The sequence below is a fragment of the Fistularia commersonii genome, chromosome 26 (assembly GCF_037954325.1).
Source record: "Fistularia commersonii isolate RoL2024-O1a breed Wild chromosome 26, RoL_Fcom_v1.0, whole genome shotgun sequence".
Lineage (NCBI taxonomy): Eukaryota > Metazoa > Chordata > Actinopteri > Syngnathiformes > Fistulariidae > Fistularia > Fistularia commersonii.
Window position 1 is genome coordinate 11385372 of NC_141309.1, and position 18681 is coordinate 11404052.

Sequence of the window (18681 nt, forward strand, 5' to 3'; positions counted from 1 at the left end):
AGCCGTGTAGGGCATCAATATGAAGGGGAATGTTTTGGAGACAAATAAAAAGAAAAAATTGTCAAAATTACACACATGAACTATTTGGTCCAAAAACTGAGGATTCAAGCCAGTGAATACGCTTTTGAAAAAAAAAAAAAAAAAAAAAAAAAAAAAAAAAAATTATATATATATATATATATATATATATATATATATATATATATATATATATATATATATATATCTCAGAAGCAGCTCCTCTCCATATCTATTCTGATGGTCACATCTTGACAATGACATGATGCAGATAGTTGATTTTTCTTTGTGCAGAAAACCTAAATGAACAAGTCTTATCAAGTAGGATCGAGTTGGTTTCTAGAAATAAATTCAGTGGAATCAGCCTGACTACAACTGGAGGCAGGTTGGGGATATCCTCCACTGACTGCACCTCGCAGAGCCCCCTCTTCCACAGCCTAAATCTGTTAGGGTAAAAAGTGGCATCAAGGGAGCCCACTTAGCAGTCTCCATTGTTGTTGTCATCGTGGATGCTTATAATCATTCATTCGTCTGCAGCACTGGTTCCTCGTACTTCGCCCTGTTTGCGGAGCTGTGGGAAAACGGGTAGGGAACACAAGTTAGACTGTGAGCTGAACAGGTGAGCGTGGATTTGCTTTCAGTGGAACTCCTGAGTCACTGCTCATAGCATAGGATTCATTTTCTTCATCAGATGAGACTTGGGTTTAATTTCTTGCGAAAAAAGAAACATTAAATAAGACCACCAAAAACTATTATATTCTGAAATCTTAGAGTTTTATCTGGCACCAGGTTTGTCTTCAAGGTAGATAAAAGCATTACTTTCACATTCTCTAACCCTGAGGCTGATGGCTTTGGAAAGTCAATTAGTGGTAGAATCTGATAGCTCAACACTTTAATGGAACAGTTCAAACTAACAGTGGCTCTAAACAGAGGAATTGAGAGATCTGATGAAATGGCACAAGATTTCACCCTCCCACTTTTCTATCCTCCCTCCTGTTTTACTCAATCACAGCAGACTTCTTCTCAACAGCAGAATTCCATTTGTATGTTAATGAGGGAGAAGGGAGCCATCTTGAAGTCACCCACCTCCTCCCCCACACTGAACTTTTCCAATACACCCACAATGACATGAATTTTGAGCATCACAGTTTTTTTTTGTTTTTTTTTTTTAAACCCACACTCCGGTCTTAATATTAACAGCGATGGCACTATTAGTGGATCATTATTCTGTGTCATCTCTTCTAGCCACATACTGAGCCAAGTGGTTCAGGTAACATGGACCAACTTACCCTAGTGCTAGAAGAATGTTCACTTACTTTAAAAAGGGATGCTGGAGGAGAGAAATGCAGGAGCTGCAGTATTTATGTGTACTAAAGAAGAAAGGTATGAACTTGTGTCTAGCCACGCTCCTTTTTTTCCCTCCTTGATCAGACAAAAGCTCCAATTTATTGTATTTCAACAAAAATGAAAATGCACTCTTTGCGTTTCTCTGTGGGGCTGCTGTGGATTAGACATAATGCTTGACTGGGGCACATCTGTATTTTAACCACAGCTCAACTACTGAAAGCGTGAGTAATTCTGACAAGCGAATGTGTCAGGGGTGAGGAATAAATCAGAATAAACTTGGAGCAAATTTGCTCCATGTGATATTATAAGAAATATAGCCTGTGTTCACTGCATGTATGGAAACCTCTTTTTTTTAGTTTTTGAGATGTAAACAGTGTCATGCAAACACTTTACCATTGAAATATTTTTCTAATGCTATTTAGGATATAATAGAATGTCAGTAGAATTATCTTGTAGATGGCCAGACACTTGATAATGTATTAAATTCCCTTCCTGAGGGCACCCTTCTCTATTTCAAAAATAACTTTCTTTGGGGAAACATGACTGCTAATGTCTTTAATTGGAATATCAAGAATCTACAGCTTATAAGCAATGCCAAGGCAGCAAATGACTTTTCGGCTGAACTATGCTGCCGGTTGAATGACCGACTGCAAATAACTTCACTGACCGTTAAATGACATGGAAACAGATGTTCTACATTATTTTCTTCAATATTAGTGTATATCTATTGTCAAGTTAATGTTATAATTTCCCATAAAGGCAAATGAAAGAGGTAAAACCCGTATAAAAACAAAGACCACGTATACACCACTTGTACTGAGTTTATGACCATGTGTTTCTTTCATTGGAAAGAGCTCTGCTGGTAGATGCAGTTTGCTGATCCTGAGTGGGATCGGCAGTGTGAAAATAAGGGATTGTTAACATGGAAACCAGGGTTACGGTCAGATAGAAAAAGATGGGGATGGGGGGGCCAAATGACCATTGGTTGTCCAAGACAGTTTGCTATGGTGGTGTGCTGGAAACAAAATCATAAGAGTTCTTTTTCCCGGTGCTCTTCAGCCCCCCCATGTGTAATGATAGTGTATATCATGGTATTATACAATTTCAATATTAATCCCAGTCTGACATTAATGTATTCAATAATTTCATTGTTCCCCATCATTTAAATCTATTTTGGACACCGTGTCATGATATCCAGTCTGAAAATTCATAGGTTCCCCAGCCCGAGACTCCACAGATGCTTGATTACACAGCAATGTGTAGGCTTTTCAATGGGTCAGCAAACCCTTCAGAGTTTGGCTCGCATCCCATACTCCACTATAATCCAGTCTAATTGATGAACAAATTAAGAGTGAGTTATGGTGTCGAAAAGTGAAATGTGTGTCCAGTGACGTATTGACTAAAAACCCTCCTCACCGAAGACAGCGTGTGCAGCAAAGGTTCAAGTAATACAGAAAATCCGGAGGGAACAGGAGAGTAAAAAAAAAAAAAAAAAAAGAAAAGAGTCTGAGACTGGCCTCTACCTGGCTACTCCTCTCCAGCCTTTGTTCCACGCACACAGCCTTTCTCACGCATCTAGAAAGGAATAATTTTGAAACACTCTTTTTGGATGGGAGATGCTGCAGTCCAACTACAAGAGGTAAATAGTGTTTATAGGATTATGAGCAGTTTGAAATGCTTGAGAAATAAATAATTATAATAACAGTAATAATAAAAACAGGGGTCACACCAGAAGGTCACGGTGAGGGGATATTTCAATAAGATGATAATTTTAACTGAATGGTGACGGGTGCGAGGCAATTAACCACAGAAGAATCCGTTATGGTTTCATGTCTGAGTCAGTTGCTGTTTGTGGATCCTCCAGGTTAGAATGTGACAGCTGCCTCTGTCAAAGCAGTCTCATGAATGCGGATACAACTTTGCCATCATAACTGATGCCAGTTGCGGAACTCAATAAAGCCAGGAGGTAAGAACAGCAAGCTCAAAGACAGTCATACTGATAACTGAGTTACTGCAATTTTTGGAACAGAAATATCTATAATAATAATAATAATAATCTATGCTTTTTCACCACACTTCAATTGCACAATTTCAGCTGAATTATCCTTAAAATGTTCAAAAACAAGGACAAAAAACAAAAAGGTTATAGCTCAAGAAATCCACTAAAAATTTCATTTCTCACTTTAAAGAAAATGGTTTTTACAACTGGTCATTGGAATAAATTTGAATTGTATTCTGACTGTGCACTTCAGAGTGCAAAGCATTTGTAGTTCCAATGTCAACTGTCATTTATTGGTTTATGACACCAAATACATGATACATTAAGTAGAATTTCACTTAATGGATTAAGTGTTATTAGGACACTCAACCAGTTCGCATAGAGAACACTTTATCACATCTCACTATGAATACATGAGCCAAGATGGACACACAGCAGCTCGAGCCCTAGGCTACCTATGTTTATTTTTGTGTTTTTTTTCCTTGGGATTTCTGTACGGTAAGCAGTAATCCAGTACAGAAGAGCCGAACTGTTGGAGTTAGGAATAAACTCCAAATTCCACTCATATCCAAAATTGGACTTCATCCCACCTGAGCCCCTACCATTCCCCCGCTGTGGCCAAGGTAAACAAAAACAAGGCAAGTGGAGCGGGCTGCATGCTAGGCTACAAACTAACTCACACAGACTGGCCCTGCCCAGTCTCCTCCTCGCAAGGCGGGAACAGCCCTCCACCTCGGAATGTCAGATCACATCTTAATAGAACTGATCCTTGCCTATAAGCCTCTCATCTGCAGGTCCAAACCCATCATTAGAACAACCCAGGTCTGAGCTGAGGAAGCCTCCTCGGCCCTACAAGACTGTTTTGAACGCACCTGCCGGGGGTATTCAAAGAGTGCACTACTCTTGAGGAGTACACGCCAGCTGTCTTGTCTTCTGTTTATTTCTGCACCAATTCTGTCCTTCCCACAAAGACGATCACTGTCTTTCCTAATCAAAAGCCGTGGACGGACAGCACAGCGAGACCCCAGCTTAAAGCCCGGGATGCTGCCTATAGAGCAGGCGACAGGCTGGCCTACAGCAGGGCCTGGAGCAATTTGAGAGAGGGCATACAGCTGGCAAAAAAACAGGTGCAGACAATGCATTGCGGACCATTTCAATAACAACGACCAATGCCACATGTGGAGAGGCATCAGGGCCATCACTCACTACAGAAGCAGAGCCCAGCAGGTCAGCCGCAACCCCACCCTCCCTGACACCCTGAACAGCTTCTTCGCTCGTCTCGACTCATCAAGCTGCAGAGAGGCTACACGTCTTCACATCAGAAGTGCAGCACCAGCCTTATGCTCTAAAGCTGCACCAAGAGAGTTCTACCCTGAAGAAGATCAAAACCAACAGGGACGCAGGACCAGACGAGGTGTTAGGCCAGACCCTGAAGTCATGCGTGGAACAACTGGCAGGGGCCTTTCTGGATATTTTCAATTTGCTCCTGCAACTGTCCCTGTCTCCCGACTCCTCAATCACTGTGCCTGTGCCAAAAAGATCAGTCGTCACCTGCCTTGACAATTACCACCCTTTCGCCTCGAAGTGTTTCGAGAGGATCCTTGTCAAACATAAAGGATGCAACCCCTGCCGAGCTGGACAGTCTACAGTTTGCCTACAGGGAGAACCACTCCACAGAGGATGCTATCTCGCTAGCACTTCACACGGCTCTGTCCAACTCACATGACCACTGTCCCGCCGTTCGTGGACTTCCAGTTGACCTTTAACACCGTCCTCCCAGACAAGTTGGCCCTGAAACTCCACAACCTGGGTCTGTCTGCCTCCCTGTGTTTGTGGATCTACAACTTCCTAACCAACCGGCCCTCAGGTGGTGTGGTTGGGGAACTCCACATCTTCCCCCTGGATCCCGAACACTGGCACTGCGTACTCAGCCCGGACGTGTTCACCCTTTTCACACTCGACTGTCTTGCCATTCAACCCACAAACAATACCATCATCAAGTTCAGATGACACCACCGTGGTGGGTCTTACGTCCGATAATGACGAAACCCGCTACAGAGAAGAGGTCCAGCACCTAACTCAGTGGTGCTTAAACAATAACCTTATCCTCAACACAACCAAGACCAGGGAGATTGTTGTGGATTATCGAGGGTCCAGAATAATGGCACAAGCTTGCCTCCTTATAAATGGGGATACAGTAGAACGTTCAGAAAAGCTTCAGGTTCCGAGGAATCCACAGCTTATCCGATCTTCTTCCTCAGGAAGTGAAGTGAGCTGGGCTCTCCTCTCAGCTGCATTAATATAGAGTTAATCCTCCCACCTTTATAGCTACAGCAGCTTCTATTGTTCTAGTAAGGCTTTTCACATGTGTGTGTGGGTGTGGAATTGTTTTTCCCATGTATTCAGAAGAGCACTCGTGAAATCAGATACTCATGTTTGCTAACGGGGTCCGACTTCCAATCTCAGCTCTAGTTCTTCCCAAAGGTCTTGAATAAGGTTTTATTCAAGGCTCAGCGTCGGTCAATCATGCTTTTCAACTCTGGGTAATGCTACCATGTCACTACGTACCTTTCTTTGGTCCCAGCCATGCTATAATTGAAAATGGTCATTCTCAAACTGTTCCTCCAAAGTTGGAAGCATAGAATAGTCTACATTATGTTAATCATGCTGAATTAAGGGGTGTAGATAAACCCCTTATAAAAAAAAGAGAAAGTCCATACATTTGTCCCAACTCCATTGAACATAATGGCCAGGAAAATACAGCAAGGTATGGGATAATCTCCTGACACCCACCAAACCTGCACATGCTTATCAAACTACCAAACAGAAACCCATGATTTGTCACTCCAAAGAACATGCTCCCACTGCTCCAGAATCAAGTGGCGACATTTAGCACCCCTGCATCCGGTGTTTGGCATTGTACTTGATGATGTAAGGATTGAAAGGAACTGCTCAGCCATGAAAAACAATTCAGTCAAGTTCCCGGCACAGTTTTTATGCTGGTGTTAAGTCCAAAGGAAGCTTGGAATGCAGCTGTGTTGTATTGTGCAACTCAGCTCTTGGTGACCAGGTCCAATGACTGCATGTGGCACATACCTCTGTGGCTGACTTGCTGGTGTTCTTAAATTGTTCTACTTGTCAATACAACTTACACTTAATAATGAAATTGATTCATTTATTGCAGAAATATGATTCCATTTTCAATGGCCTTCAAATAGCCCTTTCTTACAGCCACAGACTAAGCCTGATGATCTTTGCATAGCAGCTCTGTCTCCATTGCAGTGTGTTTGTGTGAATGGTGTGTGAAGTGCTTTGAAACTGCAAGGTGGTCAAAGTGGTATATACGTGGAGACACAGACTGCACAATCAGTTCTGCTAGCCCTTTACCCAAAAAATATAAGTGTTGATGACACTGTTGCCTCAACCAATCAGATTTTGAGTTGGCAACATCCAACGCCTTCTAGCGGACTACAGCAATTTCAGCGTATTCACACCCTCTGATTGGATAGTCAGAGAGTAGACTAGTGTACTAGCGAGGAGAAGCGTACAAGCGAGCTGCGAACAGAAATATAGTTACGTTTGTTTCATATCGGTTTTATCAACCCACAATGGCTGCAGGAGGAGAAGACACGGATTTAGTTGCTAATATATTGTTAAATTCATTTTCTAGATGGAGTTTTGAAGAAAAGCTGGACATAGAAAAGAAAGGTCGGGCAACTCCTAAGCTAGCGAACCGGTCACAACCAGGAAAAGGATTTGTTGGACATTTTCAAGCCACAAACTATGACCTGTACCCCTGGCTCACAGGCTCCGAGGTACTCCGCAAATTGTATTGCTGGGAGTGCTCGGGGCTGAAGCGCACGGATAATCTGTACAACAGAATAATTGAACTCTTTTTGAGGAAAGAAAGGAGGATGGATTTTGTCTACAAATGATCAGAATTTGGAGAGTAAAATGCTGCTATTTTCCTAAATAATACTGCAAGTTTATAAGGTTATTATTCGTGCTATTTAAATGTCGCAGCTGTTTGCTATAAAGGCATTTATTGTGGCCACACAAGTTATCTATCTGCGATGCACCTCTCTTTTACTGCTTTCTGAATAATAAGATGGTTTTCCATTGCCGTAAACTAATTATTGGGGAGTGGATTGATTCGGAGCACTACTGAAGGCCTAGGTGTAAAATGCACGGCCTGCCACTTCCCTACATGTATTTCACATAACCAATGTTAAGATGGAAAAATGTAATTGCTAGTGACACAAACAAACAAACAAACTATGGATGCACAACAAGAGTTGAATGCATTAAATCATTCCAACACTTAAAAAGGAAACATTTTCAAATGAACAGCAAATAGATAAATGAAAACTATTTAGGGGATAATAACCTTGCTACACAAGGTGATAGTGTTGGGGACAGCTGACGCTCAAGGGCAACTTTAATTGGTCACCATTTAACTATATTTTACCTGACAAATCTACTGACCTCATCCAGCTCCCTCTGTGTCTCTGCCTCCATCTGCCGAATATCATCCATAGTCAGCTCCACCCACTTATCGATCCAACAGAAAAGCTGACGGTGGAAGTTTGTGAAGATCCTCTTTTCTTGCTGCGAAAGTTTCGGGACAAAGTTACGGCTCAAATGTATAATACAGTTGAAAGTCAATGTTTTGGGTCCACATGTGTTTTACACTTAAATCAGTTATCAGGTCTAACAATACAGAAGAGTGCAACAGAGAGGGAACAAGAAAAAAAATGCTACAATCTCTAGAGCCTAAATTTCTCTTTCAACAAATCCATTTTCACATCTGCATTTGCAACCATTCTGGATCCTATTAACCCTGAGTATCTAATGTTACCTTCTTTAAATAAAAGTATCCAATAAAATTTTTCCCTTTAATTTTAGCATCCACATGGTGAAATGGAAAAATAATTATGAGAACCACACAATCTCACTCATGTGGAAACTGGGAGTGCTTTAAAACAAAAGACTTTCACAGTCAAGTAGTCTAAAATTTGAACTACTTTTCATCACTTGATGAAATTTGAGTTAATTTGACTAGAGTTGGAAAAGTGGAATTCTTTCTATTGTACTGTAAATGGTGTATCTAGTTTTTCTTTCCCTACCCTGAATGCCAAAAAACTGTCCAGACTTTTATCTGGTTTAAAACTGGACATCAAATCAAATAATGATGGGGGTTGCCATCTTGGGGAAAAGTAAAAATATATAAAATAAAAAAATCTGAAATCTGTATTAACATTTGACTTACCTCATGGATGAAGTTCTCCACTTTTGTTTGCAGGCCCCACCACTTGAACTTGACTGTCACAAGTTTGTAGGCACACATTTTTGGGCAGTCAGTCTTACCAACAAGTTCTTTCTAAAAGAAGAATGGAAAGAGAAAAACTATACTTACCAATCTTTTCTAAAGTGCAGAAAGAGAATAAATAATGGCAAAAACTTGATAAAAAAAAAAGTTTTAAGCGAGGGAATAATCTTAAAATGTAGCAGGCGGCTGAGAGAATATTATTTTAGATTAATCTTGGCTGTATTCAAAGCTAAAAATCATTAATACATAATGCACTGGGTATGCGGCTTACTGAAATAATTATCAATATGAAGATGTGCTGTGCACAGATAAAAGTAACCTAATCTACAACACACTTTCTAAATCCATCAGCAGCTTGCACTTTGCCTTCCTCTGAAGACAAGAAGAAAAGAAGGAGGGGGTGGGGGCAGAGCAAAGTGGATAAACTCCAGATGAAGGGACCATTTCTCTGCCTCCGCCCTGACAGCGACACCGTTCCCGGCAGGCGTGCCTTTGTGGCCACAGAAGACAGATAAAACAGTGCTTGTGATGCGATAAGGGCGTTGTGGTGCAAAGCCGGTTACATTATTAACACCTAGGACCTGCTTGGCCCAGAACACACACTCTCCCTCCGAGAACACCTGTTTAATTAATCACTTCATTCCGGCAAGGCATTCCAAGAGAAAATGCCACAGACCTGCCTCAATCACCCTCATCTCGTTCCTGTTTGATGCTACAATCGTGAAGGGGAGAAAGAGAGAGAGAAAGAGGGAGAGAGAGAGCCAGGAAATGAGAAACATTTCTAAATTTGCAGTGGGTTTAGAAAAGTTGTCATCGCGAAAGGAGAACTTCACATGAAACGGATTCTACATCAAAACACTTACGGTGACATTTTTTCTCTCCCTCTCTGTGCCCCACTCAAAGGAGCAGAAGTTTTCAGAAATACAAACGGTGCCGATATGCAACCATGTGTGCATGCAGAGATAGAAAAGAGTTTTATTGCTTTGAGAAGCTGGCAAGAAATTGTGCCTCTGTTGTTGCACAGCTACTTTGCTTTCTGTCTTTTTCCATGTCCGCAGTGGATGGGAAAGTGATCTAATTAAAAACACAAAATAAAAAGTTGTATTTCTTTATTCATACTTTTAAGGCTGTTTGTCTGCTTTTGTTCTGTGAAAATGCTTGAAACAAAAGAGTTTCCCATGGTGAACTTTGAGGGCTCCAGTACAGAGTGTAAATTCCCTGTCCTCGAAAAGTGAAAAGGACCAGTGTGTGAGTCTGTTGGGTACAGCTAGGGTTAAGCAAGGGGGACAGAATGACAGTCAAGGTTTCTATGAAAAGGAATCTCTTAACTTTCTATCAGGAGTGAATGTTTTAATTATTCCATTTTGCTGCTTACGATTAGAATCATTGACAAATCCATTTATCTATCACCTCCCTTTAACATACTGCATTATCACTTACAGAGAAGGCAAAGATCAGAGCGTAAATTCCGCAATTGGCTTGAAATTTCTACGACCGCAATGATAAGGGTCATCTATATTCATAAAATCTCCAGCCTCACACAAGCCCTTCAATTCAGCACAATTCAGTTCATACATTGAGTACTCAGACTGTTTGCATCTACTTCTTCCTGTCTCAGGATCCACTGGTGCCTTCAGTTATGAGTCTACATTTATCACAGCTTCATGTAACTGGAAGTGGCTGTTTTTCTGTTTGACTCCTTATGTAGTGAGCAAAAATTCAAGTTCTTACATCATTATGTTTAACTACTGTGTCTATCCAATTAAATACTTAGTGAGGGGAAGAAAAAATAAATAAAATTACATAAAAACACATGAAAGGATATATATATTACATGATAGTTCATTAGGACATATTTTAAAACATTCATTCTACTTTAAGCACATTGATAGATTGGCTAAAATAAAACTCAGGGTCGCTAGAAGTCTTCCAGAATAAAGAGACTACAACAAATAGTGCTCAGGACAAAAGAATAGAGACTTACTGATTAAATAATTCCTTGATTTAACTGGAAAAGTATTTGAAACCAGATGGGGGCTTACAGTACAACAATGACATCCAAGGGCTATAATTTGCATGGTAAAATCATAATTGTAAAATGCTAAATATCAAGTAATAAGCTTGAGTGGAAATAACCCACATAACCCACAAACAACCCACATAAAATGTCTGGTATTAGGGTAGCAGAGATGTACCTTCCAGTTGGGCCCAAGTGGTCCTCTGTTAGTCTTTACCGATTTGAATATAGCTGGATCCTCATCCAGCTTGTAGTCCTACATAGGGAAGAACTTGATTAGAATAAAAACAACAAATCCTATTTGCTGAACAAAGTGTTCAGAAAGCTGTGAACACAGACATGAAATGTTAAAAGTTGCAAAAGAAATCTGGTATAGTGCAGCCACTGAGACAGAAAGAGACAAGCTTGTTAAAATTTATCGAAGGGCTGAAACAGAGAAAATGTTTGGAAAAGTTGAAAAAAACAAAAAAAAAAAAACAACTTTGCAACATCTTTTGGATATTGTGCACTACAAGTTGTCATGGTCAAAAAATTACCTTCCCAACCAGCTGCTATAAGCTTGGATGAAAGAAAATAAACCTTTTGCTTTAATTTTGCCAACACCAGTGTCACGTCACAAACCACTGTACCATTAAGTATGGATGATCTAAGTGAAAGAGCATTACCCTCTTATCCCTTAATTGCATGGAGAAATGGTTTGGCAAATATATATGCTAACCCCCCCCCCCCACACACACACACGTATATAAACACACATGTGTTCACAGACCTATATACTTATGCACATTCATATACATATTCGCACACATACGTATCACAAAATCCATCTGAATCAACCAAAAAATCCTTGCCCAGGAAGATCTGGTCCCATGAGAAAAAAATATTTATTTAAGACAAACACTGCAAGCACATGACAAAGCTGACTTCATCGAACAGGCCATAGAAATAGTAATACAAATAAATGAAATGGCTTTCAAATTATCAACTGCTCAAGGGCTCAGCAATATTAAATAAATCATGATGTGCCTGCAGCTAAAAGCTACTTTTCAGGGCTATTGGCCAACAGGAGGGTGTCAAATATGAGGGAAGCTGATGGAAGCCCGTCTCTTCTCTCTCTCTCACACACACACACACACACACACATTTGGATTTTACTGTTTAGAGGTCCACCACTCCAACAATAAAAAGTGCAACACTAATGAGGTCTGTGAATCAATGTGGTGTCGTGGATGAAAAGGAGCTACTGCCCCTGTAAAAAAAAAACAACAAAAACAAACCAACATTTTCAGTGCAAGTGTGTATTTGTGTGGGTCGAACATATGAAAAACTCAGCGCCTTAATTACACTAACAAACTCATCGGTGCTGGCGGTATGTCCCAGGCCCTGCAGCCATGCCTGAGGCTGAGGGCTGATAGGGCCCTCAGACACAAGGCGCTCTTCCAGCAAGGCAAACATGTCCGCCTCGTTAACTACCCATTGCAAACAAACATGTACACACGGAAACCAACACTTCTCAGCCAAATGGTCTCCGTTGCACGCAGACGCGCACACACAGCCTTGGAGTGAAATGAGGCAATGTGGTGTCAAATAACGGCAATACTGTGTAACTCCATAAAATAAGATTGCAGGGCTTTATGATGGCCTCAAAGATAATGACACAAAACATGACAGGGGATTGATCTTTGCAATTTTAAAATGTTACAAAGTTGATGCTTGTCAATGGTAAGTCCAACCCAGATACTAGGTCTCCACAGTTTAAACCAGTATTGACCAATGGTTCTAAAAAGCAGATCTCACAGGGAATAGGAAGTATGTAAAAAATTAAACTACATTAAGTTCTGTGCTACTTGTGCACATTCACTATGGTATTTATCATAGTAATTTCTAGGTTTGTCCACATGGAGGTGCCACCACGACTAAAAGTTAATGATTGCGTTCCCACTTACTGCAGAGGACACTTGACTTCTGTCCGCAATGTCTATCGGCACAACAGTGACTCCTTTCCATGTAGAGTTGTCTAATTTGTGCACCTGAAGTGAAGAAAAAGATATTTGAAAAAAATAAAATCTCAAATCCAGTTGTTCAAGCTGATTTAGTGCGCCGGTCCTCACATTTTCCTGTGTTCCAAGATCCGGTTTATGCCATGTCTCAATCTTAATGAAGAAATTATCTTTCATGTACTCATTCTGAGAAGTATATTAAAAAGAAAAACGAAACAAATAAAAATTTACAATAAAAGAATACATTGGTTACACACTCAAGACATGGTTGATGGAATGTACACAAGGCTAGAAAACAAATAAATTGATACATACCGTCACAACTGATTGAGGTTAGGCATGAAAAGACAGACAAAAATATCATTATATAGTGTAAATGAAAAAAGGAAGAATAAACTCTTATGGGAAGGGGACTTACTGGTTCTGCAGTAGGGGTAGGCATTCCAGGCTTTTTCATGAAATACCAGGGAGCCTTCAGGGGCTACCAGCTTGACAAAACCTGGGACTTTACTGTGGAGTGGGAAAGAGAATAGAAACAGGTAGGTAGATCTGAAGAGGGTTATTTGTGATAGTTTTAATGTGTTTCAATGAGAAACACAAGGGGAGAGTGAAGATACAATTCGGAAATCACAGATAGCCCAACACTGCCACTGCCTGGTAGCCCATTACAATTACACACAGAGGCTAAGCATGACATCAAAAGCAAACAGAAACTTGACGCATACCTCTTAAGGTGGTAGATTTTGTGGGTATACTGTCCTTTCTCGCCATCATGTTCGTAGGGCTCATTCCTGAGAACCTCAATGCCCTCACCACCGCCCGTCTCATTTTTACTTGCTTCAGCCACTGAAAACAATTGTCCCACTTGATACTGTAACAATTAACAGAAATGATTACAAACCGCGGGATGGATCATTTACAGTTATAGCAGGATTTGAAGTTTAGATTATATTGTATTATGCACATCAGCAAAACATTTTCATGACCTGTGATAGCAAAGTAGTTTTAATAACTTTTATTTCAGAAAGTTTTAAAGTATCCTGTGACAGTCACATTGTAAACTAGTATGAATTAACTATGTCTGTATATAAATGTAATACATAGCCGACTTCCACAGTTTGAAGGCTTAATTCCCTGAAGTTTCATGTGATGACAGCTAAAGCAAATGGTGCAACAAAACATGGATGCTAGAAGATGAATGCTTACATTTCAGGTCCTAGGAGAGTTTGTCTCAAATTGAACACATATTTTTACATTATTTGGAATGAGCTATAAAATGTGACAGTAGCTGGAAAAGGTTTTATCATCATATGAAAAAAGGCCTGAGGTTGAAAGTTTTGAATTTATGCCAGAAATCACTACAAACACAACACTGATGTCTACTTACAAAATAATTGTGAAAACTAAGAATTAATGTCTTTTCTGGATAGATCATGTAATTTGCATCACTCCAACAGAAAAGATAATCACTTTTATACATTACATCTTTGTAAACAAAGAATAATTGTTCTCATAGCTGAAGTTGCAAGTTATGTAAATCAATCTGATGCAAGATGTACAAAGCAAAACTCTGATAATCTCCAACGTGAATAAGAGATTAAGGTTCCAAGAGAAATTAGCTGAATGCAATTCAGGAAATCTCTTAAGTGATACATTCAAGGTGCTTAAAAGGACAGTTTCAGACTCAGCAGGTTTCTTAATCTGTATTTGTACTATACATCCATTCATAATTCTTTTAGACCCATTTCAATGGAACTTTACTGTCCTTATGAGCCTACAATGACTGGATAATGATATTTCCCCCTATCACACAAGAGAATATTCTGGACCTAGAAGTCAAAGTATTTTACGTAAAGACTTTTTTGCCATAGGTCTTTGAGAGTGTTACAAAACTCAGCGGGTAATGCAAGTCAGACTAGTGAGATGAAGAAAGCCGATCCCTCCACCTTAAATAGACCATCATCAGTATCCTTGCTTACAAGAAAAGATGAGGATAGAATGTACACATTTTTCTATTCTAATTTACACTTTACACAGATGCCTATCTTTGGTATTGGTATTATTTGCATTTTGTTTGTATTGTTTCTTTTCCACTTTGCTGTTAACACATCTTTATAGAGGTTTGTTATTTGTGGTTTTGTATTCTACATGACAGGAACAGTTATTCTTTCATTTGGAGTATTTCCGAATAGTACTGATGTGGGGCTATACGACTTAGGTCAATATAAAGGTTACTTCAAATAGTTACAAAATTACTTGAAAAGCATAAAGAATCCTCTTCTTTAAATTATTTTAGTTGAGTCATTCAGTACAAATGACTAAACCCATTTAGGAGTAATAAGCTGTTTGCTTTTAGTCTTGTTTGCACTTGTGACATCCATGCCATTAGCTTTGCTTCAGTAATGTACATTTACATTACAACATCACTTTTTTGGAGACATTGCATAGACACATTATACAGAGAACAAAATGAATATACACTACCAAAATCAAACCGACAAAAAGCTATTTCGATATATTTTCAGTTATAACTGAGTCTTAACTTTGACAAATATACACTGCTCAAAAAAAATAAAGGGAACACTAAATTAACCCATCCTAGATGTGAATGAATGAAATATTCTTATTAAATACTTTGTTCTTTACATAGTTGAATGTGCAGACAACAAAATCAAACAAAAATTATCATAGGAAATCAAACTTTTTAACCTACAGAGGTCTGGATTTGGAGTCACATTCAAAATTAAAGTGGAAATACGCACTACAGCCTGATCAAACGTAGATGTAATGTCCTTAAAACAAGTCAAAATGACTCAGTGTTGCCTCCTAAGTGGACTGTTTCTCTCTCCTCATTCAATCACAGAAGTGTGATTGACTTGGAGTTACAGTGTGTTGTTTAAGTGTTCCCTATTTTTTTTTGAGCAGTGTATTTCCAAGACCTCATATAGCAACAGCAGAGGGATTGAGATCGATGACTCACCTCTTCAACACTACAGGGTAAAACCACACGGCTGTGAGAGAAAGAGAAAAGTGGGAACATGTGCATCACCATTGTTTGTTAGGCAACATTAAGCTGAGTATCATTTGATTCGATGAGCACAGTTACAGAACAATTTAATCTGAATAGTAGTCTACGCTTTAGCAAGAAAACAATGGTAATATGTATCGGATATGGCCAAAAAAAAAAAGGCTGATTCACATTAAATGAATGCAAATCACTACAAATCCATTATGCTACATTTGATCGAATGACCAAACCCAAACACAGCCTCTCTGCCTCAAGAACACCTTTCATTCTTTGATAATGGAGCACACTTAGGTTGAAACAAGCATAAGCAATCTTCAACTATGGTTTTCACCTGATGATAAATTATATTTCATATCATATAGATTTGTAATATGTAAATTTAATAAACACAGGTAATATTACATTTCAGAGTTTGAAAAAAAAAACCTCCAGAACAAAAAACTGCAATTCGAAAACATGCCAATAGACTTTGTATAACAAAAAATATACTATATTGAGAGATTTATGACCCACCCCTCCAAAAAGAGAAAGAAAATACACACAGAAGGGTGGTGGTGTGCGAGTAAATCATGTTAAGTTCAAGGGGATTCAGTTGCTCATTTGTCAGATTGAGAATGTGAATACCCAAAAAGGTAATTGTAAGAAACACATTTTTGCCACTGTTGCAAACATAGAGAGAATACACAACAAGGTTTGTCAGAATGGTGGAGTGTATCCAACCCTGAGTGTTGGGTCTGTGATTTACATTTGAAATACCAGTTCAAATAACTAAACCAGTGTAAGTAACCCGCATAAAACAAGATTTTCTTCTCCATTATCAAACGGTTTTACTACCATCAGTCTCCACATCTCCCAAGTTAAAATGCTATAACTATCTGGTATTTTCCCATACATCAACTAAAAACATAATCTCTATTGATGAAACAGAACAGGCAAACAAATATAGATTAATTTGTTATATTACTAGCTTGATACAGAATATAAGGGACAGAGTTTTACAGATAAAACATCATTATTGACAAGCGTGGAATAAAAAAAAAAGAACTCTTCAAATTCAATAAAACTCTCTCACTGAGAAATAGGAGGGGAATTACACCTATATCTCCTGAGGAAAATTTGACAGCAGGATGACAGGAGAGGGATACCTCACAAAACGAGAAAGGAATAGTTTAATGAGAGGAAGTCTGAGATTGAAGGCAGTAAAAGGGATGAACAAAACACCTTTATGAAGCGATTCCATTTCGTGTCAAAAACAAAATAAAAATGAATAAGGCTTGCACAGGCCACGGGAATAAGCTGGCTGGCGGATTGAATACACACACGACACATACGTCAATTAATAGACATTTTTCAGCTTCACGAAGTAATGAACGGCAATTGTCCAAAAACAAATAGATAAATGGAGTTGTGGATTCCGCTGTGTTAAAGAGAATACCTAATGGACTGGAGCAAATTTAAGGGATCTTTATTACACGCAAGAATCAATGATACGCGAACCTGAATGGCTGACGGCTGTGTTTTACAACAACCGTCCGATATAATCAGACACCTTCCTGTGCCACGGGGAAGCAATCATGTCAGTAGTTTTCATTTGAACAAGACCACCCAATGAAAAAATGTGATCTATGAGTGGCACATTCAGCATATGACAAAGATTAAAACAAAAAAAATTAGATTGTTAGCGGGTGGCGGGGAAAAAAAGCGTTCGGGGAAGAGCTGCATGGGTGACTTCCTGATTTAGTCAACACGCCGTTACTGATGCCAACAGAAGCTACCTCACTTGTTTTCCCACGGTGGACACGTAAGAAAAGTTAGTGGGTCAGTTTAAGAAAACTAAACCACATGGCTATAGTGTATTTCAGTGTGCCAATGTGGCGTTTTCGTTTAATCGACCGTGTTTGATCCACCTCCCCGACACAGCTAACAGCTAGCAAGCGCATCGTAAACAATATCGGAATATGTGAGCGCTATCGATCGAGGGAGATAAAATAGCTTGGTGTAATATCGGGGAACAATCGGAGAACGCGTCTGTTGACATGTCGCTGTCATCTGGTCTAAAGGAGCGCCTTCGCGGGGGTTTGTGTCAGAGCTGCTAACTCTATACTACGGATAACTTTAGCAGCGCTTCAGGGGACTTCCCATTCAAGGAGGTTGAGACACGCCAGCATTAGCGAATCGCTAGCTAAATTATGACAGAAGTTTACCACACTGGTGCAAAAAGCTGTGGAAGTACTGCTACGGCCGTACTCCCTTTCCGTGAAAATAGCAAGCTGCATAAAAGAGTAAGAAACAGAAACATCAGATTTGGAACTAGAAGGCAAGTCGTGACCAGAAGGAAAACAGTAGAAATAACGGGAGCTGTCACACTTGACCAGAAGTGAGCCGGTAGGCCAGGGTTCTTGAGCAATCCAACCCTTCCCTCGTGTCTGGCATACAGGGCCAGAGACAAAAAGTTTACAAATAACCCGTCTCCGCTAACGCGGGGGGGGCAAATAACTTCTGAACAGTGAAACATAAATGATTCAAAATATATTCACGAAAAAGGTACTTACTACTCTTTGATTAGGACCATCTTGTTCCTTACGATTTCACTAGTACAGCCCTGCCAACCGCAGCCTGATGCTGACGTCACGAGCAGTTAAGAGCGGGGCCTTGACTCCTCCCCCTCTATCGGTGCTTTGCCGAGGCAGGTGGGGATGGAACTGGTCCTGGGCTTAAACCACTTATATAATATATGTTTTCTTGTTTTCAGATCAAACAAATACTTGATCTGGAGAGGGCAGTCATATAAGGGTTACCTGATTGGATACCTGATTGGATTAATAACTAAAATCATCGATCAGGCTGCATTAATATAGATGAGCAGGTCCAAACCAGCATCAAACTATGACTTTGGACCCACTTGCATGACAGTCCAGTATCAATGAGTGTACCAGGGATATG

At 39.7% G+C, this 18681-nt stretch overlaps 1 protein-coding gene across 1 annotated transcript; it reads right to left on the reverse strand.

The window, feature by feature from the left end:
- Positions 1 to 203: 203 nt before the first annotated feature.
- Positions 204 to 18360, reverse strand: LOC147218596 (phosphatidylinositol transfer protein beta isoform). The gene is made up of 11 exons (XM_086174245.1): positions 18291 to 18360; positions 15691 to 15721; positions 13436 to 13581; positions 13129 to 13220; positions 13026 to 13033; positions 12822 to 12896; positions 12657 to 12740; positions 10889 to 10966; positions 8634 to 8744; positions 7850 to 7972; positions 204 to 589 (listed from the first exon to the last, which is right to left on the reverse strand). Exons 1-11 carry the CDS (start codon positions 18308 to 18310, stop codon positions 542 to 544), a joined length of 816 nt encoding a protein of 271 aa, XP_086030371.1. The 5' UTR covers positions 18311 to 18360; the 3' UTR covers positions 204 to 541.
- Between the last annotated feature and the right edge of the window lie 321 nt (positions 18361 to 18681).

Excerpts from the sequence above, each read along its gene's own strand:
- LOC147218596 (XM_086174245.1), bottom strand. The coding sequence starts at position 18,310 with ATGGTCCTAATCAAAGAGTA. Across the intron at positions 13,582-15,690 it reads TACCCTGTAGTGTTGAAGAG|TATCAAGTGGGACAATTGTT; the intron begins GTGAGTCATCGA and ends TAATTGTTACAG. Across the intron at positions 13,221-13,435 it reads AAAATCTACCACCTTAAGAG|TAAAGTCCCAGGTTTTGTCA; the intron begins GTATGCGTCAAG and ends CCCACTCCACAG.